The sequence below is a fragment of the Cercospora kikuchii genome (genome assembly GCF_019650295.1).
Source record: "Cercospora kikuchii DNA, contig_00001, whole genome shotgun sequence".
In the NCBI taxonomy this organism is placed as follows: Eukaryota; Fungi; Ascomycota; class Dothideomycetes; order Mycosphaerellales; family Mycosphaerellaceae; genus Cercospora; species Cercospora kikuchii.
This window is the reverse complement of record NW_025408582.1, coordinates 3042740-3063521: the sequence shown is the minus strand read 5'-3', so window position 1 is coordinate 3063521 and position 20782 is coordinate 3042740. Positions and strand designations below refer to the sequence as shown.

The 20782-nt window shown below is 53.2% G+C and overlaps 11 protein-coding genes across 12 annotated transcripts; 6 read left to right on the top strand and 5 right to left on the bottom strand.

Moving 5' to 3' along the window:
• Nucleotides 1-154: 154 nt before the first annotated feature.
• On the top strand, nt 155-1105 carry CKM354_000116900 (uncharacterized protein; the record flags this gene model as incomplete). The annotated part of the gene is made up of 2 exons (XM_044796285.1): nt 155-359; nt 411-1105. 2 exons carry the CDS (start codon nt 155-157, stop codon nt 1103-1105), a joined length of 900 nt encoding a protein of 299 aa, XP_044652220.1.
• Nucleotides 1106-3780: 2675 nt separating this feature from the next.
• Nucleotides 3781-5061, top strand: CKM354_000116800 (uncharacterized protein; the record flags this gene model as incomplete). Its single annotated transcript, XM_044796284.1, has 1 exon — nt 3781-5061. One exon carries the CDS (start codon nt 3781-3783, stop codon nt 5059-5061), a length of 1281 nt encoding a protein of 426 aa, XP_044652219.1.
• Nucleotides 5062-5168: 107 nt separating this feature from the next.
• Nucleotides 5169-6204, bottom strand: CKM354_000116700 (uncharacterized protein; the record flags this gene model as incomplete). Its single annotated transcript, XM_044796283.1, has 2 exons — nt 5169-5954; nt 6187-6204. 2 exons carry the CDS (start codon nt 6202-6204, stop codon nt 5169-5171), a joined length of 804 nt encoding a protein of 267 aa, XP_044652218.1.
• An 835-nt stretch (nt 6205-7039) lies between these two features.
• CKM354_000116600 (uncharacterized protein) lies at nt 7040-7954 on the top strand (the record flags this gene model as incomplete). The annotated part of the gene is made up of 1 exon (XM_044796282.1): nt 7040-7954. The coding sequence occupies one exon, from the start codon at nt 7040-7042 to the stop codon at nt 7952-7954; it is 915 nt and encodes a 304-aa protein (XP_044652217.1).
• Nucleotides 7955-8870: 916 nt separating this feature from the next.
• On the bottom strand, nt 8871-9200 carry CKM354_000116500 (uncharacterized protein; the record flags this gene model as incomplete). Its single annotated transcript, XM_044796281.1, has 1 exon — nt 8871-9200. One exon carries the CDS (start codon nt 9198-9200, stop codon nt 8871-8873), a length of 330 nt encoding a protein of 109 aa, XP_044652216.1.
• Nucleotides 9201-9872: 672 nt separating this feature from the next.
• CKM354_000116400 (uncharacterized protein) lies at nt 9873-11605 on the top strand (the record flags this gene model as incomplete). The annotated part of the gene is made up of 2 exons (XM_044796280.1): nt 9873-11332; nt 11392-11605. 2 exons carry the CDS (start codon nt 9873-9875, stop codon nt 11603-11605), a joined length of 1674 nt encoding a protein of 557 aa, XP_044652215.1.
• Nucleotides 11606-11707: 102 nt separating this feature from the next.
• On the bottom strand, nt 11708-12290 carry CKM354_000116300 (uncharacterized protein; the record flags this gene model as incomplete). Its single annotated transcript, XM_044796279.1, has 2 exons — nt 11708-12220; nt 12270-12290. 2 exons carry the CDS (start codon nt 12288-12290, stop codon nt 11708-11710), a joined length of 534 nt encoding a protein of 177 aa, XP_044652214.1.
• A 624-nt stretch (nt 12291-12914) lies between these two features.
• Nucleotides 12915-15752, bottom strand: CKM354_000116200 (uncharacterized protein; the record flags this gene model as incomplete). 2 transcript variants are annotated; one of them, XM_044796278.1, is made up of 5 exons in its annotated part: nt 12915-13119; nt 13176-13349; nt 13439-14359; nt 14424-14678; nt 14752-15752. In XM_044796278.1, the coding sequence occupies 5 exons, from the start codon at nt 15750-15752 to the stop codon at nt 12915-12917; spliced, it is 2556 nt and encodes an 851-aa protein (XP_044652213.1). The 2 variants fall into 2 exon arrangements, with proteins under 2 accessions (XP_044652213.1, XP_044652212.1); XM_044796277.1 differs by having other exon boundaries at nt 13499-14359.
• A 522-nt stretch (nt 15753-16274) lies between these two features.
• CKM354_000116100 (uncharacterized protein) lies at nt 16275-17507 on the top strand (the record flags this gene model as incomplete). The annotated part of the gene is made up of 2 exons (XM_044796276.1): nt 16275-16583; nt 16683-17507. The coding sequence occupies 2 exons, from the start codon at nt 16275-16277 to the stop codon at nt 17505-17507; spliced, it is 1134 nt and encodes a 377-aa protein (XP_044652211.1).
• A 563-nt stretch (nt 17508-18070) lies between these two features.
• On the top strand, nt 18071-18836 carry CKM354_000116000 (uncharacterized protein; the record flags this gene model as incomplete). The annotated part of the gene is made up of 2 exons (XM_044796275.1): nt 18071-18592; nt 18672-18836. The coding sequence occupies 2 exons, from the start codon at nt 18071-18073 to the stop codon at nt 18834-18836; spliced, it is 687 nt and encodes a 228-aa protein (XP_044652210.1).
• Nucleotides 18837-18993: 157 nt separating this feature from the next.
• Nucleotides 18994-20580, bottom strand: CKM354_000115900 (uncharacterized protein; the record flags this gene model as incomplete). Its single annotated transcript, XM_044796274.1, has 2 exons — nt 18994-20303; nt 20355-20580. The coding sequence occupies 2 exons, from the start codon at nt 20578-20580 to the stop codon at nt 18994-18996; spliced, it is 1536 nt and encodes a 511-aa protein (XP_044652209.1).
• Between the last annotated feature and the right edge of the window lie 202 nt (nt 20581-20782).

Below are 20782 nucleotides of genomic sequence, written 5' to 3'. Positions count from 1 at the left end.
GGGGTCAAAGCGAGGTGGGTATCGGTATGCTGGGTTGCGTGGTGATTGACGAATGAGAGGAACAAGCCGCCGCAGCTGCTGCAGCCCGTCTTTCCCTTTGACATTGTGCCCATTGCGTGACGCCCATCAGTTTGCTGTACACACCTCACAAACCATGGCCCTCCCATTCACATCTCGCACTCTCCCGCAGTGCTCTGCCTGTCTGCGCAACTCTGCCTGGGGCAGCGTGTCGGACGCTGCTGCTCCTGCGTTCTCCCTGGGCTCGCGACAACATGTTCGCGGCAAGAAGAAGCAGGCCAAGCCGACAGGCAACATTCCCGCCCGCCTGCTGAAGGACTTGCCTGGCTTTGGCAGAAAGGGTGTGTATTGGGCATCTGCTGCAGTCGGACCACGCTGACGGGAGCGTCTAGGAGCCATTGTCCCCATGGCGAGAGGTCAATTGCGAAACAACTACTACCCCAAACGGATCGCCGAATATGTTACCATGCCCGAGCTCCGCACACTACGCGCTCAGAACGTGCCCATCGAACGCGATTACACCTTCGGCAAGAAGGAAGCTCCATTCTCTGCCGCCGATGGTCCTCTGCTGATGCCACTCCGCGATGACCCTACGCCAGCACCAGTCCGCAGAGCCCCCGAGGTCGAGAAATTGACGAGCGAACGCAGTCTGGAACTTCTAGAGATATTTGTGCCTCACAGGATGGACTTCTACAGACAACCGATTGTTGAAGAGCCCAAGGTGGAAAAAGTGGAAGAAGCACCACCCAAGGAGGACAACAAACAGAGGAGTGCGTCCAATGCTGCCGCAGACCTGTTGGCTGCGCGGACACAGAAGCCATTGAACAAGCCTCAGCCGAAGCTCACGGGAGCCATCTACGGTTCGGTATCGCAACACGACATACTCGTCGCTGTCAGAGCGAGCATTGCGACCAACGACGAGGCATCGCGTATCATTGTTACGGAACAAGACATTGAGTTCCTGAACGAGCCAGCTAGGACGGATAAGAGGATCAAAGAAGTCGGAGACTTTACCATCGAGATTAAAGTCAAGGGCGAGGAGAACGGCATCAAGCGGACGGTGAGAGTCGTTCCGCAAGAGGTGTGAGAGGGATGTCGTGTCCCATCGCAGCCATCTGCATGCAAACTGGCACATTTGCCCGAGCCAGCCGCCGGAGCACCGCAAAGCACAGCAGATCAACAGAACGTTATTTTCCAAGACCTGCCAACTTGGACGACCCAGCCCGCGGGATTTCCCCGCGTCACTTGGCACACCAAAGCGCCGTCCGAAGGCTGAGTTGCATGTCAGACCTGCATGCGCTGAGCCTTGCTACCAAGTTAGATGAGGGAGTCCACCACGTGCCACGCTTGATGACGGAGACTGAGAAAGCCATCCACCATACGCTGCCCCCGGGTGGGCAGCCGTCGACACCGATAATGCTGCCTGTAAGATACGCTATCTGAACCATGTGGCACAGTCGCCACGTCAACTGTCGAAGGACTGTCTCACACACCACAATAGTATAATGTAACCAGCCACGGCGGGGCAACTCATAAGAGGCGCACCAAAGCTTCTTCCTTTCTTATCATTACGTTTACCATTCTCAGCTTCGGACTTGTAACAAATAGCAGCCACTCCGACATCAGCCTACTTATCAGACCACTTCTAAAGACAAACCGAACTCCAAGCATTCCAGACAAACAACACAAGACACACACAGCCACCTGTCCTGAACACTTTCATACCAGAACGACATATCATGTGTATCCTGATCATCCGCTCCTGGCCTTGCGGTCACGAAAGCTGCACTTCGACCGATCAATGCATGACCGCCATGACTACACCTGGCATGACACCTTTCACTTGCTTCCATGCTACGAAGCATCGAACGGAAAGCAAGAACAATAACGACGTTCCGTGCCCGCACTGCATTGCACAGAATCGCAAACTTTCGCTTGATCTACTGGCACACGACAACACGAGTATCCGCAGTGGCAGCGTAGCAAGTCAGTACAGCGCCAAAGAGCGACGAGACAGCAGTATGACAGCACACGTGTCGCAGGAGCCTGCCAATATCCAGATGAAAGCTGACGACAGTACAGCTAGCCCGATTCGAATGACCACGAGACCAACTTCTTAAAGGCAGCGCATGTCTCCGGTTCGGGTGGTTGCTTCCGAGTTTTCACGACCAGATTGAGATGCGTGGAGGAAGATCGGGCGCCGTACTGGAGAATGTGGTTATGAAGCATCATATGCAACATCCAAACCTGCAGGTCTTGGAGCAAGAAGCGGGGTGAAAGGTCTTGACTGTACCATTCCGAAAGCTTTCACGCCGCGGACGATGCACTCCCCGACCACAAGCCATCAACAAGTTCCCGACGGCGTAAGGGGACTATTCGTACCGCCATGGGCAATGACCTTGATCTTGAAGAGATTCTGTGGCGGGACAAGATGCTTCGAATGTGCGGTGAAGGAGGTTCTCTGTGGTGTGTTGGTGTCACGAGTCAGCCGGCCGCATTCCTGCTCGCGGGGCAGGTTTTGGGCTTGCATGCAGTATCATCAGTGCAGAATGGGTCTAAGGTAGCAAGCAATTCGCTGGTGTTGGCATGCATATGCGACTGTACGATATATTTACGAATTGAGCAAGTGCAAAGCTGCCCAAGAAGGCTTCAATATGTAGGTGATCTTCGGAACTGGAATCCTTCTTTCTGCTGCTGCTGCTGCATACTCCACTTGCCTCTTCCGAATCAGTCGTTCCTCTTCCGGGCCGGCACAGCGAAAATAGGACGCCGCGATGCAAGTAGCTGCTTCCCCCAAATGCTTCCGCGATGTTGTTGTGTCTGGGCTTCTGTGGGGCTGGCGCAAGCACGCGCATGACCATGCTGTGCGACCGTATCTGCGATGGAACACGGAGCATGATCCCGGTGCAAGCAAACAAGCACGACAAGGCAGGTAAGCTAATGTGTAAGGAGATGGCAGAAGCGTACGGAGAGGATCCTACAATATAGTAGATCTTCAGATCGGACGGCAACTCTTCGGCATCGATCTCTTGCACATCGAATCTTTCTCCTATCTAGACGCGTATCAGAAGATGCGAACTACGAGTAGACTAGTCATCATCATCGTAGACTATGATAAGAGGTGCAATACGAGGTTGACAACCTTCGGGTCCGTGAACTAACTCCTAAGGCATCAATCTAAGCAACGGAAATCAAAGCAAGCAAACCAACCACGCACACAAGTCCGCAAATCACAATCTCTTCGTTTGCTTTTCTTTGTTTTTCAAGGAATCCTTCGGGCTCTAGGACTTTCAGTAATACCCGGTCAACTGGTCATGCTCTAAACGCTAGTCCGCTTTTGGTATCTGAGCTGTAGCCTTTGTCGTGCAACGCCAGCAGGCTTTCGGGCGACCCGAGCGTGCTCGGGTCCTGCGAAGGTGACGAGGACCCGAAAGAATCCTTCCAACAATGTTCGTTTGACAATTATGACAGCATTGGTTTTCTAGTTTGTATACAAAAGTGAAAATTGAAGGCAGGGACTGCAACAGTGGAATATAAAGAGGTAACGGCATGAGTGTCAGTTTTGCAAGATCGAAGTTGACTTCGCATTTATCACTGTTTGGCCAACCGAGCTTCGCTTCAGCAACGCGTTGGTACAGAGCTTCTTATATGATATCTAGTAGAGCGCCGACAATACTGGCATCTGGGACAACAGCACTGCATCGAGTCTCTTCGAAATACCCAAGAAACCAACTATCAAGTCACAGCTACACAACATCAACGATGTCGTCCACCGAAACAAGTAAACTCCTCCCCAAACACGACCAAGAACATCCCCTCTCAGGCAAAACAATCATCGTCTCCGGCGCCGGAACAGCAGGTCTGTCCTTCGCAAAAGGCATCCTCGAATTCTGGCCTTCAAACCTCCCACCGCCAAATATCAAACTCTACGAACGCGATCCTCGAGACCTCCCCGCCTCACGCGGAAACTACTCCATCGGTCTCCGCAGCGACAAGCTCTCCGGCGGTCTTCAAGCCCTCAAGAAACTCAACCTCCTCGATCAAGTCCTCGCAGCATGCGTTCCGAACTCCGATAAGAATGGGTCGATTCGCGATCACAATTGGGAGGACTTGGTACATTTCAAAGTTCCTGATACGCCGCCTGATGGGTTGCCGGTGGCGAATGTGAGAATCACAAGGAACAGTGTGCGGGAGACGATGATTAGAGCTTTGCCGGAAGCTGTGGAGAAGAATTTTGATGTGCAATGTGTTTCGGCGAGGCGGTCGGAGAAGGGTGGGATGGATGTGAAGTTGAGCGGAGATGACGAGAAAGAGGTGCATTGCGACTTGTTGGTTGTGGCAGACGGAGCGAGTAGTAAGATGAGGAGAGCGTTGAGGCCAGACGATGGGTTGAAGTTCATCGGAGCTTCTTTGATAACCGGCAACGCTTTCTTCGAGCCTGGGAAAGTTCCGCCGTACGTGGAGGACTCGTTCGGTCCAGTTATTGGAGGCCAAGGGACGGGGTTGGTGGTGTTCCCCATTGACGACCGGAGTTGTGTATGGTTCATTACGCATCGGTCGAAGGAACCAAGAACACCAATCTCGGGCGAGAAAGCTCTGGTGATGAAGGACGAGATTATGGCAGAAGTGAGGTCGAGAGGGGCGGTCTTCGGAGAGAGACTCGAAGTACTGCTGCAAGCTACCGAAATGAGCTCGCTGAAGATCTTCAATGCCCAGGACAACCGGCCAATCTCTCACACGGATATCGAATCAGAGCCAGTCGTGTATATCGGAGATGCGTCACATGCTGTGAGCCCTTTTGCGGGCAACGGTATGAATATGGCTATCATGGACGGCTACTCTTTGAGCAGCGCGCTCTGCAACGCGACATCCATCGCCGAAGCTGTGAAGGAGTTTGACAAGGAGAGCGTGCCCCGATGCACAAAGGCCTGGAGAATTTCGCACGTCGTGCTCCGCATATTCCATGCGAAAGGCATCTTTCTCTGGTTGGTGGTGAGGGTACTGAGAGGTCTCTTTTGGTTAATAGGAGGCCGGAAGAAATGAGGTAGTTCTCCTGAAGTAGTGTTGTAACAATTCCCGGAAATAGCGTACCATTCGCATCATATCGTGGGTCGTGAGTTTCCACTGGCCTGGACTCAAAGTGCAATACATCACGACAGTTTGACTCTTAGTGTCATTTCTGACGATTCCAGCAACTCTTTTGCAGACAGCTCTGTCCCGCAGAGTCTTCGAAGGACCGAGATCATCGCCATTTCGAGTTCTACTCCGTGCTCTACGCATGTCTCTCGCTTTGGATTACATGGATTGGAAAGAAGCGGCTCCGGGCACGCCCTCGTAAGCTGCCTGATAACATGGACCAACAGCTCGCACAGCGCCTTTCGCCAAGTGACCGCTGTTTCTTGTTTGGCCGACATTCTCGAGGAGTACACATAGATGGTTGCGCGCGCACCCATCGGGACCCGACTGACCCCGATCATCTTGAAGTTGTTCATTACTTGGTCCTCCCACTCGCGATTAAAGACCAGACGTACGTCGACTTTGGCTTGGAGGAGCACTCGGAAGTATTCTGGACTGCTCGGTGTCTCAATCATGATGTTCCAATAATGAGACTCCCGCGAATAACGGCTTGACCAAGAGACCCGGTGTGGCTGCAAATAGCGGTGGTATAGCTTTGGCGCCGCGTTATCTCTAAAGTTTTGTTTGAAGACTTCATCTTCTGTCTCTGCTCGAAGCTGCTTACAGACAGCTGACAGCCGGGGAGGCGGACAATGGTAGATGCCTGTGAAATGGAATTTCGGGTAGACGCGCTTGCTGTGAATGGTGGTCTCGGTGTACACGAAGTCGTAGATGATATCGCGGATCTCTTGGGGAAGGAGCAGAAAACTCAGCTTCGCCGTGGTATCTGCCATGACGCCGATCATTCCGTAGATCTGGCGCTGGGGTAGTCAGCACGGTCAGTTGTGAGATTGAAGTCCAAAGCCTCATCAAATTTTGTGAAGCCAGAAAAAAGTCGGCGAAAGATTGGTAGACGCTCGTGTGCGGCACAGCTTAATCTATGCATGCCCTATGGTAGGCGTTGGAAACGTCAGCTTGATGGGCAAGACCGCATCAGCGCTAGGTGAGCAAGATCGCCTTTGAGGCTGCATACGCATGTTGCTCTCGGGTCACGAGTGAGTAGTTAGCCATTGAGTCGCGACCGCTTCAGTCTCCGGTGCGATCTCAGCGCCGCGGAGTTGATTGACTTGAAGCAGCATTCCCTTCGCTGTGACAGCTAGTCTGACTGCTGCCGCAAGCTCGTGCGTGTGGAACCTGGCACGCCTACGGTACGGCCTGAGGTGAAGAAGTGTTGTGGACAGAGGCGTGAAGACATTGGGGCGTGCTAGACCGGGATTCGGATGCTTGGGCAACCCCAGCGCTGATCCTTCGCGGCTTCGCGTTGCCAAGCCCACCTGGAGTCTGCGCATCGCTGCTGGCAGAGGGCAGGTGCGAGATGTATACAGAAGAGAGGCATAAAGGTCAGCTCGAGATGAGGCGAACGTGTATAATATGAGTACCAGAGCAAGTAGCAAAACGGTATCGACAATGAGAATACGAAGAAGAGAGCAGAGAGCGGACTAGCGCGCGTTGCTAATTATGGTTTGCCGGGAGGCGTTCCCTGGCTTGTTTGGGTTTGGGCGAAGGAGAGAGATCTCGTTCTGCTCCCTCTCACTCGCTCACGCTGCTCACCTCGTCGTGCTGTACGTTCTTCATCAACAACACCCGTCATTCGCTTCATCCGCCCGTTTTCGATTGCCCCCGTGCTTCAGTCACTCGCTTGTCGATCTCCGCGCTCTCGAAGCAGCCACGACCGTCCGATCACCGCCGACCGTTGAGCGACTACCAGACGGGAGAGCACGAGGGGAGACGCGGCTTGCAGAAAACACCAAGACTCACCGCACCACAACATCGACACTGCCACGCACGCACGGCCGGCCAGCTGCGAGTCGCCTTTTGAATATTCTTCCACTGTAATATCATCACCATGCGCCCTTGCGAGGTGCTGGCATCCCTGCTGCTCGTGTCTGCAGCATGCGCGAGCAAGGCTGGCTGGGCGCCCATTGAGGCTCTGAACGGCATGAACGACATCGACGCGCTTTTCCCCCGACAAGAGAACAACGATAACAACGACAACAATGACAACAACGACAATGGCGGCAGGACGTCCTTCGACTTGTCATTCAGCGCCACCCAGGGCAACACTGCCACCACCGAGCCCACAGGCACGCCGTCTGGCGACGAAAGTGCCACCACTACAGGCGGAGACAGCAAAACAACCGGTGACTCGAACGATGATGACGAGAAGGAGACTGGCACAAACACGGGCAAGGAGACTGGCACGGGGACGAAAAAGGGAGGCTCATCGACCAAGACATTCGATGCACGTCTCCCAGCAGGTGGTGTGTCCATGATTACGCCGAACCCGATGACAACACAGTATTACAAGATCAAGGACTACATCACTTTCGCCTGGAACTACACTTCGCTATCTGTGACTCCCTCCGCTATCGACGTCCTCGCATCATGCAGCAAGAACCAGCAGACATACACTTTGGCCATGAACTTGACTGTAGAGGAGACTCAAAGTTTCACATGGGACACGGGCGCCTTTCAAGCCAGCGCCACCGTGCCTCTTCTCACCGAGACATACACGCTCATCATTCACGATGCTGCCAAAGATGTTACAGATCGAGCACAAGCTGGCTACCTGGGAACATACGACCAGTTCACCTTTGGAATGTACAGCCCACAGCCATATACGCCCATGGCCGACTACGTGTGCGCAACATGCAATGGAGCCTCAAGTCTCGAGAAGCAGACCTGGATAGCTCTCCTTGGCATGGTGGGCGTAACTGTGGTAACCTTTGGCTGGTTCACCGGTCTTGCTGGTTTGTGGTAACCGAACAAGCAGAGCGAGTATCATTAAGAACAAACAGATAGTTTATCGTGCACGAGACGAGAGATATGACCAGGACTACGGACCTTCCTTGTATAAAAAAGCATTGCGACTGGCGTTGATTTCACCTTGGGATGGCTGGGAATGTGGGCTTATCATTGGAGATATAGGAGCTTCCTGGGGAAAGGAAGCAAAGTGCACTCCTTATGCAGCAGTAGGGTTCCGAGAGACAAAAATGGCTGTGACAGCAAGCAAGAGTACATAATTCTCGCGTACAGGTATAATGTGATTCATGAGCACTGAACTCCCTTTCTCACGATATGCCACTTGTACATCTAGTCCGTTTTAACATTCATTGACTTGGAGTCGCTCAAACTTTCGAAACGATGTCCGGTGCGTCTCGCTTCAAATGTCAATGTGCGAGCAAGACCCACACAATTGAGAATATTGCCCTATCAGTTCCCTGTTGAAGGCATCGCCGTCTCATGCATGGAGCTACCTTCTGCCTTCGCGCTGACAGCGGCCCCTATCCGCCCCATCCTCTTACGTCGCGTACGCATCAATTTTCACTGGCAAGGGCTGTTCTATGTGATTACAGATTCTGCCCGGCAGTAGAGGCCTGGGAATGAGATCATCCCACCCAAGCCGCCCCGTCTTCGTGGATGAGGAAAACCCCCATTCCCCTTCTTTAGCGCCCGTGGTTTGTGAGGTGCGACAAGAGCCCGGCTAACAGCTTCGTCCGGCGAGCTTGGGCAATGTAGTCAGAGAGCTTGCAGAGATGCTGCTTTGCGGCGAACACCCATCATGTTCACACCATTTGCCGGACGTCTGCGCATCGGCCTTTCACCTGAGGGCCGACCTCAGCGACGTTGTGATCCCTATTCTTGTTGCATACATGTTTCAGCAGAAGCCGTACTCCTCATCGCTGACTCTCCAAGAACTCCTTGCGCTTAATCTCGATCTGCTTAAGCATATCCTCTTTCTTCTTTCCCATGTGCTCTGCCCGATGCTGCCACCAGTAGTAAATAATCGGCGGAGTCGCTAGTATAAGTCCAATCGCCGTCAAGTAAAAGTATTTGTCGGAGCCCGGCGGTGGCAGATTTCGTTGTCGGTTCGCAATGGCTTGCTCCTGTTGCTGGAGTCGGGCTATGACTTCTGCGTTAAGGACCTGACGGGGTTCGTGCTTCGTCGCATAGCTTCGTGTTGCGAGGCGGAGAGCAGCTACTGTTGTTCGCGATCGTAGTATCATGGTCAGCGATTTAGATGTCTACGACGAAAGATGGGTGGAGCGTGGCTTCGATGATGTTCTTGATTCCGAGTCCGATGCGCTCCACTTTTATTTCTGCCGGTAGAGCAGGTGCTCACGGCACTCTTCAGCGCTCAAAACAACATCAACACGAGGACTTTCTTTCGGAATCTCAATGGGCGGCGAATTGCCTCAGCCCGTACTACCGGTATACAGGGCGGATGCATCACTGAAACGGGCGCGTACACCGTCGAACGACTGCCGACTGCTGTGCACTTCCGCGTTGTTGCCGACCACTGCAAATCGCTTATGAAGACGCGCACGACGATGACAACGCTATGACATTAAACCCTCAAGACCCGCTTATGGCTCTCTACGCGATCTCACTGGACGTCAGTCGCTTCGATCCATGCTTTTTGATGCTTGATCGAAACTTGGCACAGAAGCCTATACCTTCACCACAAGCCGGAGTTCATGCGTTCGGCTGCCATTTGCTATCTTGTGCTCATCATGATGTACCACTGCGTTGAAGCTATGCGGAGACGGACATGATTGCGTCGTAGTGCTGCCGCATGCAGGCCGGACGGTAAGTTAGTATACTACTTTCCTGCTTCGCCAAATCTAGATTGGCATTCGTCGTCTACCGCTTCTGCTAGACAGCAGACCAAAGCTACCATGACCCTCCCAGACTCATCACAGAGTGCAATCTCTAGCCAACCAAGTACCAAGTGCGATATGACGACCAAGGTGGTACTGCCCAATTCTGGGTCCATCGATGACTTTCCCTTCTACAAGACAGAGACTCCCCACTTCGCCGAAGAACGTGAAGGCTGGAAAGGCTATGTCGAATGGGAGAAGTACCCTGAAAAACGGAAGGAATGTGAACGCGTTATGGCCCAGTACAAGTTCCCTTCGCCTCCGGAGTTCCAATTCGCTCCTCTTCCGAACACAAATCCGATCCTAGAAGGTGTACGCTGGAAGCAGTACCACTATGCGTGCGGACCATCACTACAAGACATTCCCGCCATCAGCTGGAAATACGTCCAACAAGAGAAAAGTGCCGATATGATCACGGTGCTTCAGTTTCCATTTAACGGCGAACCACCTCGCAAACGCCTGGTCGAAACAGAAATCACACCCAATAAAGACTTCTTCGTCCGAAACCACGGAGGGATCCCCGAAATCGATATCTCAGCCTACGATTTCGAAATCGAAGGCCTTGTCAACAACCCCAAAAAGCTCACCCTAGCCGACCTGCAAAATGAAAAACTCTTCAAGAAGCGATCCCACGTGGTGGCTCTTCAATGCTCCGGAACGCGCCGCATCGAACAAATCAACCAATACCCGGGTGACGGCGACGAACTCATCAACGCTCCCTGGGGCGAAGGCGCAATCGGCAATGCCCGCTGGGGCGGAGTCTACCTCAAAGATGTAATCGACTACTGCGGCGGCCTCAAAAAATCCAATGACGACGATGAAGACGAGACGAACGATATCCACCTCGAATTCTTCGGCGCAGATACCTATTTCAAGAAAGGTAAAGTCTACAACTATGTCGTTTCGGTCCCTTACCGAAAAGTCAAATTCGACGAAGTCATGCTCGCGTGGGAAATGAATGGCGAACCACTTCCTCGCATTCACGGCTATCCTTTGCGGACGGTCGTCTTTGGGTACATTGGTGCGAGGAGCTGTAAGTGGCTGTATAAGATTCGAGCGATCAAAGGACCAAGTCAGGCGCCCGTACAGAAGAAAGAGTATCTTTACTACACGCCACAGTTGGGTAAGCAGAATGTCTTGTACTCGAACGGTTTCTCGATCCAAGACATGCCGGTTTCGAGCGCGATTATGACTCCCGTGGATATGGATCAGATTGTGCATGATGGCAAGATCAAGTTGACCGGTTGGGCGTACTCGGGTGGAACGGGAGGTCATTGGCCTGAGAGGGTGGAAGTAAGTGCTGATGGAGGCAGCGTGTGGTATGAAGTGCCGTTCGAGAATCTGAGTAAGAAGTTCTATTATGGAATGAGGACGTGGTGGATTGAGATGCCAGTGGATGCAGAAGGATGGCTGGAATTCTGCTGCAGGACGTGGGACAATGCGTTGAACACACAGCCGACCTACGTGAGGAGTGCCTGGTAAGTTGCATCTGAATGTGTTACTGATGCTGATCGGAAGCTGACTCTTAACGCTACAGGAACTTCGACCTCCATGTCACGTCTTCGTGCCATCGTATCAAGGTTTACTCGATCAATCGATCTCATCCTTTAACCGCGATGCGACTGAAGCAACTTGAGGAGGTCGGTGCACCAATCTTGCCCATCACTCAGCCGCTGCCGTTTGATCTGGAGAGCGATGAGCACTATGCTGCTGAAATGGAGGCTCGGGATGGGAGAGATCCGCGGGAGTAATGCTCATTCATAAGGTTGCAGCGCTGGAACTGCAGCTGAGCAATCTGGTCTGTCGTCAGCAGCACTTCTGTACATTCGCAAGGAGTAATACTTACGTGCAACTCATTCCATTTTCGCAAATGTGACCTTGCAGGTTGGAAATTCATACTCCCGCATAGGACTACTCATTCTTCCTTGCATTCTTTGAACTTCGACCTTGAGGTCTTGCAAGCACTCAAAACATTCGTCATCGAGAACAGTAAAGTCGTGCACGTAACGTCGATTCTGTTCACCAATTGCTTCGAGCCACTTTAAGATCACCTCACCGTCCCGGCAACCCCACCAGCTACAGAAGATTCCAACGAAACTGTTGTTCTTGTAATACATCTTGAGAGAGTCGACTCGGATGCTGCGATTGACATACGTGATCGCTGGTTGCATTCGGTCGGGAGCTCTGAGCAAGCTTGACTCGCGGCTGAGACTCCACAACGCCCCAATGGTAATACTGACTGGCTGCTCCATCGTGACGGCATACCCGATGATATTCAGCTGAAGTTCCGGAGGGAGGTCGAGGAAGCAGAAAATGGGCTCTTTCGCCTGATTGTTTTTGATATCGTTTTGATCGACGTCGCGCCGCTGTACATTTCAGTATCGTTGGAATAGAGACGAGAATGCCGGGAAGTACCTTGGAGTCTGACGAAGCCATAATGGCTCGGATGAAGGCGCTGCGACACCGCGAGGTGTCGGCGCAGTGGTGTTGCGGCAGTCAAGCTCTGAAATGGATGAAGCTGGTGACGAGTGACGTTGAAGCAAGTGCAAATGCGTATCGAGCTCACTTCACTTCTGGCCAGCGCCAGCGCCAGCGCCAGCCAGCGCGCGCGTGCTCGGCAACGGCCGTGCTGACTGCCTTTGGAAACTGTGAACCCGGGCGGCAAGCACGAACAGCAGCTGGCGACTTCACTTCTTCGACGAGTGTTGCGCGCTGTTGCGAGAGCTGCCCTCTCCTCGAGCATCGCCAACGAGAACGCCCACCGCCCGTTGCTGCCACAGTGAAGGTCCACGCTAACACCACGCGTCGCGTCGCGTGCGTTCCTCTTCCTCTCTGCACACCAGCCTAACGGCCAATATGCAATGAGAAAAGTCCCCGCGTGCGGGACACGGAAGCGAGCGAGCGAGTTCAACGAAGGAATTGTTTACTGTCGGTGCCGCCTGCCTGTGCAAAAGTCAACTAGTAGTAGTACAGGGGTATCATCTGTGCAGCATGAGCGCCGCTTCTACGAAAATGCCACATTACCGGTCGTTACCTTTCCCGTCACTCATACACGAACAATCAAGGGCCGCTGGGTCCGGTGCCGTTGGCAGCTTTCTTGGCTGCCCGGGTCGCAACTTTGCGCTCCCTAAGCGCTTTGCGACCGGGCTTGTCATTCTTGGACAGCTTGGGCTCCATTACCTTCTTCGCCTTTTTCTTTTGTTTCTTCGTGCTCGCGTTCTCCGTCGGATTTGTACTCGCCTTTTGCGTCGGGAGCGCATTCGAGCTGCAAACATATCAGATCTTGAACGTATCTGAACGAGGGATCGGCGAACAACTCACCTGCTCGTTGCCCCTGCCCCCTCTGCTTGAGCTGCAGCCGCCGCTGCTGCTTTCCTTTGTGCTTTGGTCCACTTCGGTTTCTTAGCTTTGGCGGTGGTGTTGCCGTTGGCTTGAGCTACCGGCGGTGCTGCTGCTGTAGCTTCTGCCTGCTTTTTCCCCTTCGAGCGTGTCGCACTATACAGCAGTCAGCCTCCTTTCCATAAGTTGTCTTCTACCGTCGAGAGCCGAAGCGGTTTACAACAGGCGGAAGAGCTGACTCGTACTGTTGTGTACCCGAGGACCAGTCCCCGGCAGCTGTTGGACCATACGGTTGAGATGCGTACCCAGATTGTGATGCCAGCTGTGGCGGCGGCGGGTAAGTCGGCCGAGCTGGTGGTGGCGGCCGAGCTGGCAGTGGTTGCGTCGGATATTGTGGGTAGCTGGGGTACGAACGTGGCGGCGGTGCTGGAGGCACACCAGTCGATCGCTGCGAATCAAGAGCATGGAGCAGGCTACGCTGTGCTTCGAACGAGGAGTAGTTGCCACCTAGAATGCAGCCAAGGATGCTGCGTGATTTGACCTTTCCAGTCCGGACATCGTTGAGGCGTTTCTGAATCTCGTTGTAGGCGCCGCGGAAACACTTGAACACCTTGTCGATGTGTCGGGAGCCGCCTGAGATATCGTTTTCTGGGCGATTTGGGTCCACAATCGTGAGAGTATCGTAATTGATCTTGCACAAGACGTGATCGATACCCTTTCTGAAACGTCTGGCGGGTTCCATCATGATGCCAGTATTCTCGATGTCGAATTTGTTGCCGTAGAGATCGAAGAACTTTTGCAGAAGCTCGCCATAACCGAGCTCGTCGCTTTCGAGATCTGTCTCGGGCATATGCTGCAGCATGCTCGTGACCAGACAGATGATGGTGAAGCCACCGATCCCACCCAAGAACACTTCATTGAGGCCTCTCATGATAAGAAACTGTTTGATGATCATTACGAGAACGGGCATATGGCGGAAGCGTTCCTTCCATGCGCTGAAGGTCGGCAAAGCCTTGAGACCGGAATCATTCTCGAAAGAGATGTCCACTTTGATGCCGGTCTTGGCATCGACAAATTTGAGAATTGGGACCTTTGCTTTCGTGATGACAGTCACCATGTCGTCTTTGGGAATATTGTATCTTTTCAGGAGCGCCGCCAGCTTGAACCTAAAATTATACGCGTTAGCCTTTGTTGAGGAAATGGGGGAGCTCAAACAACACAAATACTTACATCTTGGTATTGGTCTGGCAGAATACCGGACGCGTCCCAGACAGGTAGCTCCGTGATACTGCTACAAGATCCATGTCCGCAGTGGGCAAATAGAGGTCTGAGGCAAATGAGCCAAATGATCGGATTTGGACGTCTGCGCCATCTGGAGCGCGGCGTACAACACGCTCGATGCGGTCGATGAGGTCGCGTCGTGCTTTCTGCTCGTACGGACGTGGGGCGACGTAGTGGGAGAAATCAATGATTTCCTTGTGCAATCTGCTTGAAACCGGGTCAGCTCCTAATGCCCCAAATGCCAGAATCGGCGTGCGGGACACCCGCGATGACTTACTGCAAACCAACATTGGACTGAAAACCACCATCCGATGTCAACCACGGCGTCATATCGGAGCCATCAGGCAGCCACTCGTCCACGATAGTGCCGGCGCTTGATGGGAGCGTTTGCTCGAGCCCTCGCTTTCTCTTACCGCGTCCGGCGCCCGCATTCGCATAGTTCTGTACAAGCTCTTCATCGGTAGGCATCACAAAGTCCTGTGGTGGAGGCGGGGGCGGGGCGCCAATAAAGTCCTCGTCATCGCCCTCTGAGGAATCGCTTGCGGCTTCCGACTCTTCTTTTGGCTCATCATCATCGAAGTTGAAGGAAATGAAATCTGCATTGTCTTTGATCGAATTGGCTGCTGCCGCTTCGCTTGCAGCCACCTCAGCTTTGCGCTTCCGTATGGTCTGCACGATGTCCTTCTTAGCAGTCGTCACCACATCTGTAGGAGGCAGGACTGAATACGGGTCGGGATTCGACCACTGTGGACGGGCGGGCTGCTCAGCATCGTCTGTAGTCTTGACGCGCTTACGTGCATGCTCATCGTCGGCACCATCGTCTTCCTCGTCTTCGTCGTCACTAGAGTCAGTGTCCCGAAATTTGGCGTGCTCTGAGGTCCCGAACATCTCTTCGGGCGCCTCATCTGTTTCAGTGAAGCCTAGAATTGCACGTTTATGCGCCGGCTTTGGAACAAATGGGCGACCTCCCCGGCCACCACGTCCGCCTCCACGTCCTCCGCGGCCTCTTCTGAAGTCCTGGCGTGGTCGTGAGGGCGGTTTGTGATCGCGCGGAGCTGGCGGGAAGCGGGGTGCGGGTGGTCCTGCTGCTTCAAATGTGAAGTCGCTGCGTGGCGGACGGTAGCTGTCCGTTCGTTCGCTGGCGCCGCGGAAGCTGTAACCGCTGTCTCGGTGGTGGTCGTCGCGATAACTATCATAGTGATCGCGACGCGGTGGTGGAGAGTATCGATCGGAGTATCGATTGTCGCGATAGCGCGGCGGATGGTAAGAATCGCCCATCGTTTCTGTTTCTGTCGGTCGAGTCCTGCGTTGGAAAGGGTAGAAGGCGCAACGGTGTGCGCACACGCTAGAGCCCACGCAAGCTCGAAACAATCAGGCGGTAGTTCCGATGCGATCGCAGGGCGAGAAGGGGTGGCTGCAGTGTATGCGCTGGATGTGCAAGTCGCGAAATCAGAAAAGAAGTCGCGCCGGATTCTGTCATCATCATCGTCGGGTGAAATTCGGCAGGTACGTCTTGGCAGGCCATTGTGGTCGTGTTCACCACATTCGTCTGACCCTTCACTCTTCACTTCATTTCTTCCACTTGTGCACGCGTCGTGATGATTTCTCGACGCGTCTCAATATGGTTGCAGCCATCGTCGCTGCAGCCTGGCACGCGCCTTACACTTGCCGCTTTTGTGTAACAGCCAAGCGCGGGGCTTGAATGCGAATGCGCGGCAATCGCCCATATATAAACATGTGCTCAGATGAAGCATAAGACTTCTATGACAACGTCAAGACCTTCAACTCTCCATTGGAATCATGGCGGACGAGACTCATACCTTCGAAGCTTCCTGCATTTGTGGCAACATCTCCCATGAGATCAGCATCCGCAAGGCCGATTTGCCTCTCAAAGGCTACATGTGCCACTGCGACTCCTGTCGACATATGACGGGCTCTTTGTGCCTCACAGTGACCTTTCTCCCAGCATATTACGAACCTGCAAAATCCCTCGTGGATAAGCTCAAGGGCTTTCAGTTCTCGAAGCGCATAATTCAATATCATTGTCCGACATGTGGTTGTCAAATGATGGCGCGCTGCGTAGAGGACGCGGAGGATCCCGATAGCAAGGTGCGTCAAATCCTTGATATCACACCCATAGCTGGGCATCACAAGCTCGACATGAAATCTCGGCGACCTTCAAGCATTCATTGACTCATGCAATTCTAGGTCACCTGGGACGCTACCACTGGCACTCTTGACGATATCGACAAGCACATTGATTGGCAGGGCCATGAGTTCCTCAGCGATACTCTAGACGGCGGCTTTGCGGACATGTTACTGGAGGTCCACGGCAAAAAACTGGATCGCTGGCCAGGTCGATTTGGCGAGGGCAAGGATCAGCTCCCTGTGTACTGGCAGTCCAGCTCTGGAAGCACCCTCTCGAATAACTCCCCGGACAAGCTACATGCATACTGCAAGTGTGGTGGGGTGGAGTTCTATGTCGATCACCCCTCGTCCAGATCGGTCATTGTCAAGAAAGTCTGGCCGGATAAGTCATCTGCGAGTGATATTACGGAAGCAGATGCTCCAGACAGCATTGAGCAGTACTGGCTTCACGAGGACCACACCAAGTTCCCAGCTGGCCTGTGCGGATGCGATTCCTGCCGTCTTGCGTCCGGCATGGAAGCCACTTTCTGGGCTTTCGTGCCTTCCATGGACATCTTTCTGGACAAGGAAGGTAAGGTACCGTTCAAGTTCGAGGTTGGCATTGAGAAGCTCAAGAAGTACACCTCCTCTCCAGGCTGCCATCGTTATTTCTGCAACACTTGCGCAGCGACTTGCTTCTATATGGCAGACGACAGAAAGTTTATGGTCGATATTTCAGTAGGGTTGTTTGCAGCCGCCGAGGGTGCAAAGGCTCAGTCTTGGTTATCATGGCGAACTAGCCACATGGGCTTCCGAGAAGACACTGTCCCTCGAGCTGAAGGCCTGTCCGGGGCCATCGAAATGGCACTCAAGTCCTGGGAAGAGCATATGCAGTCGGAGAAATGAGCTTCACCTCTGCTGTCAGTCAGGTTCTTGCGCCGCTCATCGTCAGTGATTGATCCGCGCTGCCCAGCACGTGCAGGGTCGGGGAAAGCGGAAAGGCTTTGGCGCGAGCGGTGTGAGGTGTTTTTAAATGCAAGTCCGCATGCTTACTGCGGAAAATCCAGTTTCAGACTACCACCCTGTCCACAGCGTGCCACGTCTTTAGCATACTGCATTTGTACCTGCCGCTCTTCACTTGGGAGCTGTCTCGTGATCGTGCTACCGAGGTAGGAAGGAGCGCTCTCAGGACCCACTTTTCGGACACATCCTAATTCGCCCCCTCCGCAGCGGCTTTACTTTATGCAGCCCATGTCGTCAGGTTAGTGCCGCGTTCGACGCCTATCGATCGACATCATCCCATAGATAAAGCCGCATGAAGAGCGACACATATAAGTAGAGCCTCGCAGCGCAATAAGCAATCACTGCAGAATCGTCTCCAGCTCACGACACCAATATAGAAGACGCAGGAACGACTTCGGGTCCACGAACCTTAGTCACCACCGTAGCAAGACCAAAAACCAATCATCATGCCACCCTCCAAGTGGTCCGCCATAAATGGAGCTTCGACTCCTAAAGAAGATCCAACAACTGAGTCTTTCACCATCACCGCTCCACCAAAGACCGACATCTGGCGCCGCTCTGACACAGACGACGTCTTCAACGCCCCCACTCTATATCAGAAGCTCGCCGCCAAATCCTTCAAATCCATCTCCGTGACAGTCTACGCACCCTGGCACACACAATACGACCAAGGCGGTCTCGTCCTCGCCTTTCCATCTTCTGCAACTCCCAAAGCCACAGAGAATGAGATCAAAAAAGCCGAAGACGAAGAGCCCCAGAACCCTGTCCGTCCGAGCAAATGGGTCAAAGCCGGAATTGAATTCTTCGAATTGAGTTCTGTGTTGGGAATTGTCGGGACGGACAGGTTCAGTGATTGGTCTTTGGCGCCGATGAGTCAGGAGTATCATCAGAAGGCGAGGTTTAAGATTGAGAAGAAGGAGAAGACGTTGTGGGTTTATGCGAGGCAGGAAGGGGAGGAGAAGTTGAAGGTGAGTTTTTCCAGCTCTTCTTTTCTATGTTTTGTTGTTGTAACCCTGAGTGGCCGATCTTACTGACTTGTCGAATTAGCCCATGAGAGAGATTAAGTGGGCGTTCATGGAGGGCCGAGATGAAGAGGATATCTGGGTAGGTGTCTACGCGGCAAAGCCTACGCCGGAAGAAGGCGAGGATGATGAGAAGGGGATCGAGGTCAGCTTTTCTGATCTGGAACTCGAATTAGAAGACGATTCTTGAGCAGTGCATGTAGTGTGCGCGCAACCGGTATATAGACGACGCATGGCGAATTTGCATGGTGATGACAGAACAAACAGAGATGGCTGTTCAATTGTGTTGTACTTTCATTCGGCTCGACAACAGTTGAACTTGTCATAACACATGGCAGCTTGTCTGATCAACTCCAGTCGCCCTCAAGCTCAATTGGCTGGCCAGCCTTTTGTGACTCTTCAACCTCATCAATCGTCCAAGGTTTCGGCGTGTAGCCTTCAGGTATATTCGTGTTCTTGAACTCTGGTGCCCCATTCTCCAGGCTCTTCGCAGCTTTGGAATAATTGTCATTAGCATAAGCCTCAGGATCAAGTGCCCAAAGCCACTTTGGCGTCTTATGTTGCACCTTGCTAGGGTCTTTCCCGACCTTCTCAAAGTCCGTCTTCTGCACACGGGCGGCGTTGACATAGCCGAGCAGCTGCGCGCAGGAGACGCGGTCGGCGCGAAGGAGATTGTGTACTTTCACTGCGGTTGAGATTTGATCTTTGCCGGCGTGCGCGAGGCAGGCGGCGATCGTTATGGCATCCTCTATAGCCTGTGTGGCCCCATTGCCTGAAGTTGGGAGGAAGCTGTGTGCGGAATCGCCAACTTGCAGCACACGAGCACCGGGTGAGTACCACTGCGCCGTGGGGTTGCGAGGGTTCAAAGGCCATGCTACGATGTGCTTCGGAGGAGTGACGCGCAAAAGCTGTTTCATGGCTCCACTCCAGCCTGGAAGCCGGTCCATAACGGCCAGAACCTCTTCAGATGGAACAGTATCGTTCCAGGTCTCCTTTCGATTCTCGCTCTCTTCCTCGCGGAAAGTCACTCCGAAACAGAGGCGCCCATTTTTACTATGTTTGTCCACATATGCCAGTACAACAGCATGAGTCTCCGGACCAAGCCAGACTTGCATCAACGGGTCTTTGCCGTTGAGCCGTCCGAATGTCTGGGCCACGAGAGGGTCTGCTTCGGCAATGTCGAGAGGAAACGCACATCGGAAAATGGTGCGGCCTGTTGGTTTCGCCTCCGGAGCATCCTTGGACACGAGCGAATGTGATTTCGAATGCAAGCCATCCGCGGCAATGACAATATCAGCTTCGATCCTCTCGCCAGTCTCTGTGACAACGCCGCCAAATCCACGATCTACGTCCTCGTAGAACTCTCTGACATTCATACCGAAGCGAATTTTGATCCCGAATCGTTCGAGTTGATTATATAGCATCTTGTGAAACAATGGCCTGAGGACAGTGGTCATAGGTGGCTTCTTCGCATGCTTATTCTCCTCTGCTCCTTTCGCTCCGCCACCGAAAGGAAATGGATCTCCAAGATCTTCTCCAGTCCATTTTCGATACCTCAGCCACAGATTGTGGATGGCAATCTCATCATATTCTCGCTTCATGGCCGGGTAGTTGTCCAGAAGTCGCAGAGCATTTGCGCCGATAGTGAACATGTCGCCTTTGCAGAGTCAGCATGCAAGAAAAGGGCGAACTGGAAGCGCAGACTGACCTCCCGCACTTGCAGACAGGGATCGCTCCACGACGCAGACAGAATGTCCTTTGCGGACACATTCAAGCGCCGTGGCAAGACCGCCGACTCCAGCTCCTACGACGAGGACATTGATCCCAGTTGGCGGCGCACATTCGACCTCATCCTGAGTATTCTTGGATTGATCGAAAGCGTTGTCGATGCTCGACCCTTGGCCATTGCCCAACTTCTCTTCGAACAGGGGCATTGTTGGTACAGCGTTATACACTGAACCAGATGCGTGAGTGGCTCCCTGGATCTCGGGCGGAGGTTTACGTGATATCGAAAAGGTCCTGACAACGATGAGGGTCTCCTTATAAGCTTGATATAAGCACGCGTAGATCCTCGTGTTACATCGTCTTTCGGGAGACAGTACAAGGCCTGAAAATGCCAAGCCGTCGGGCACACAG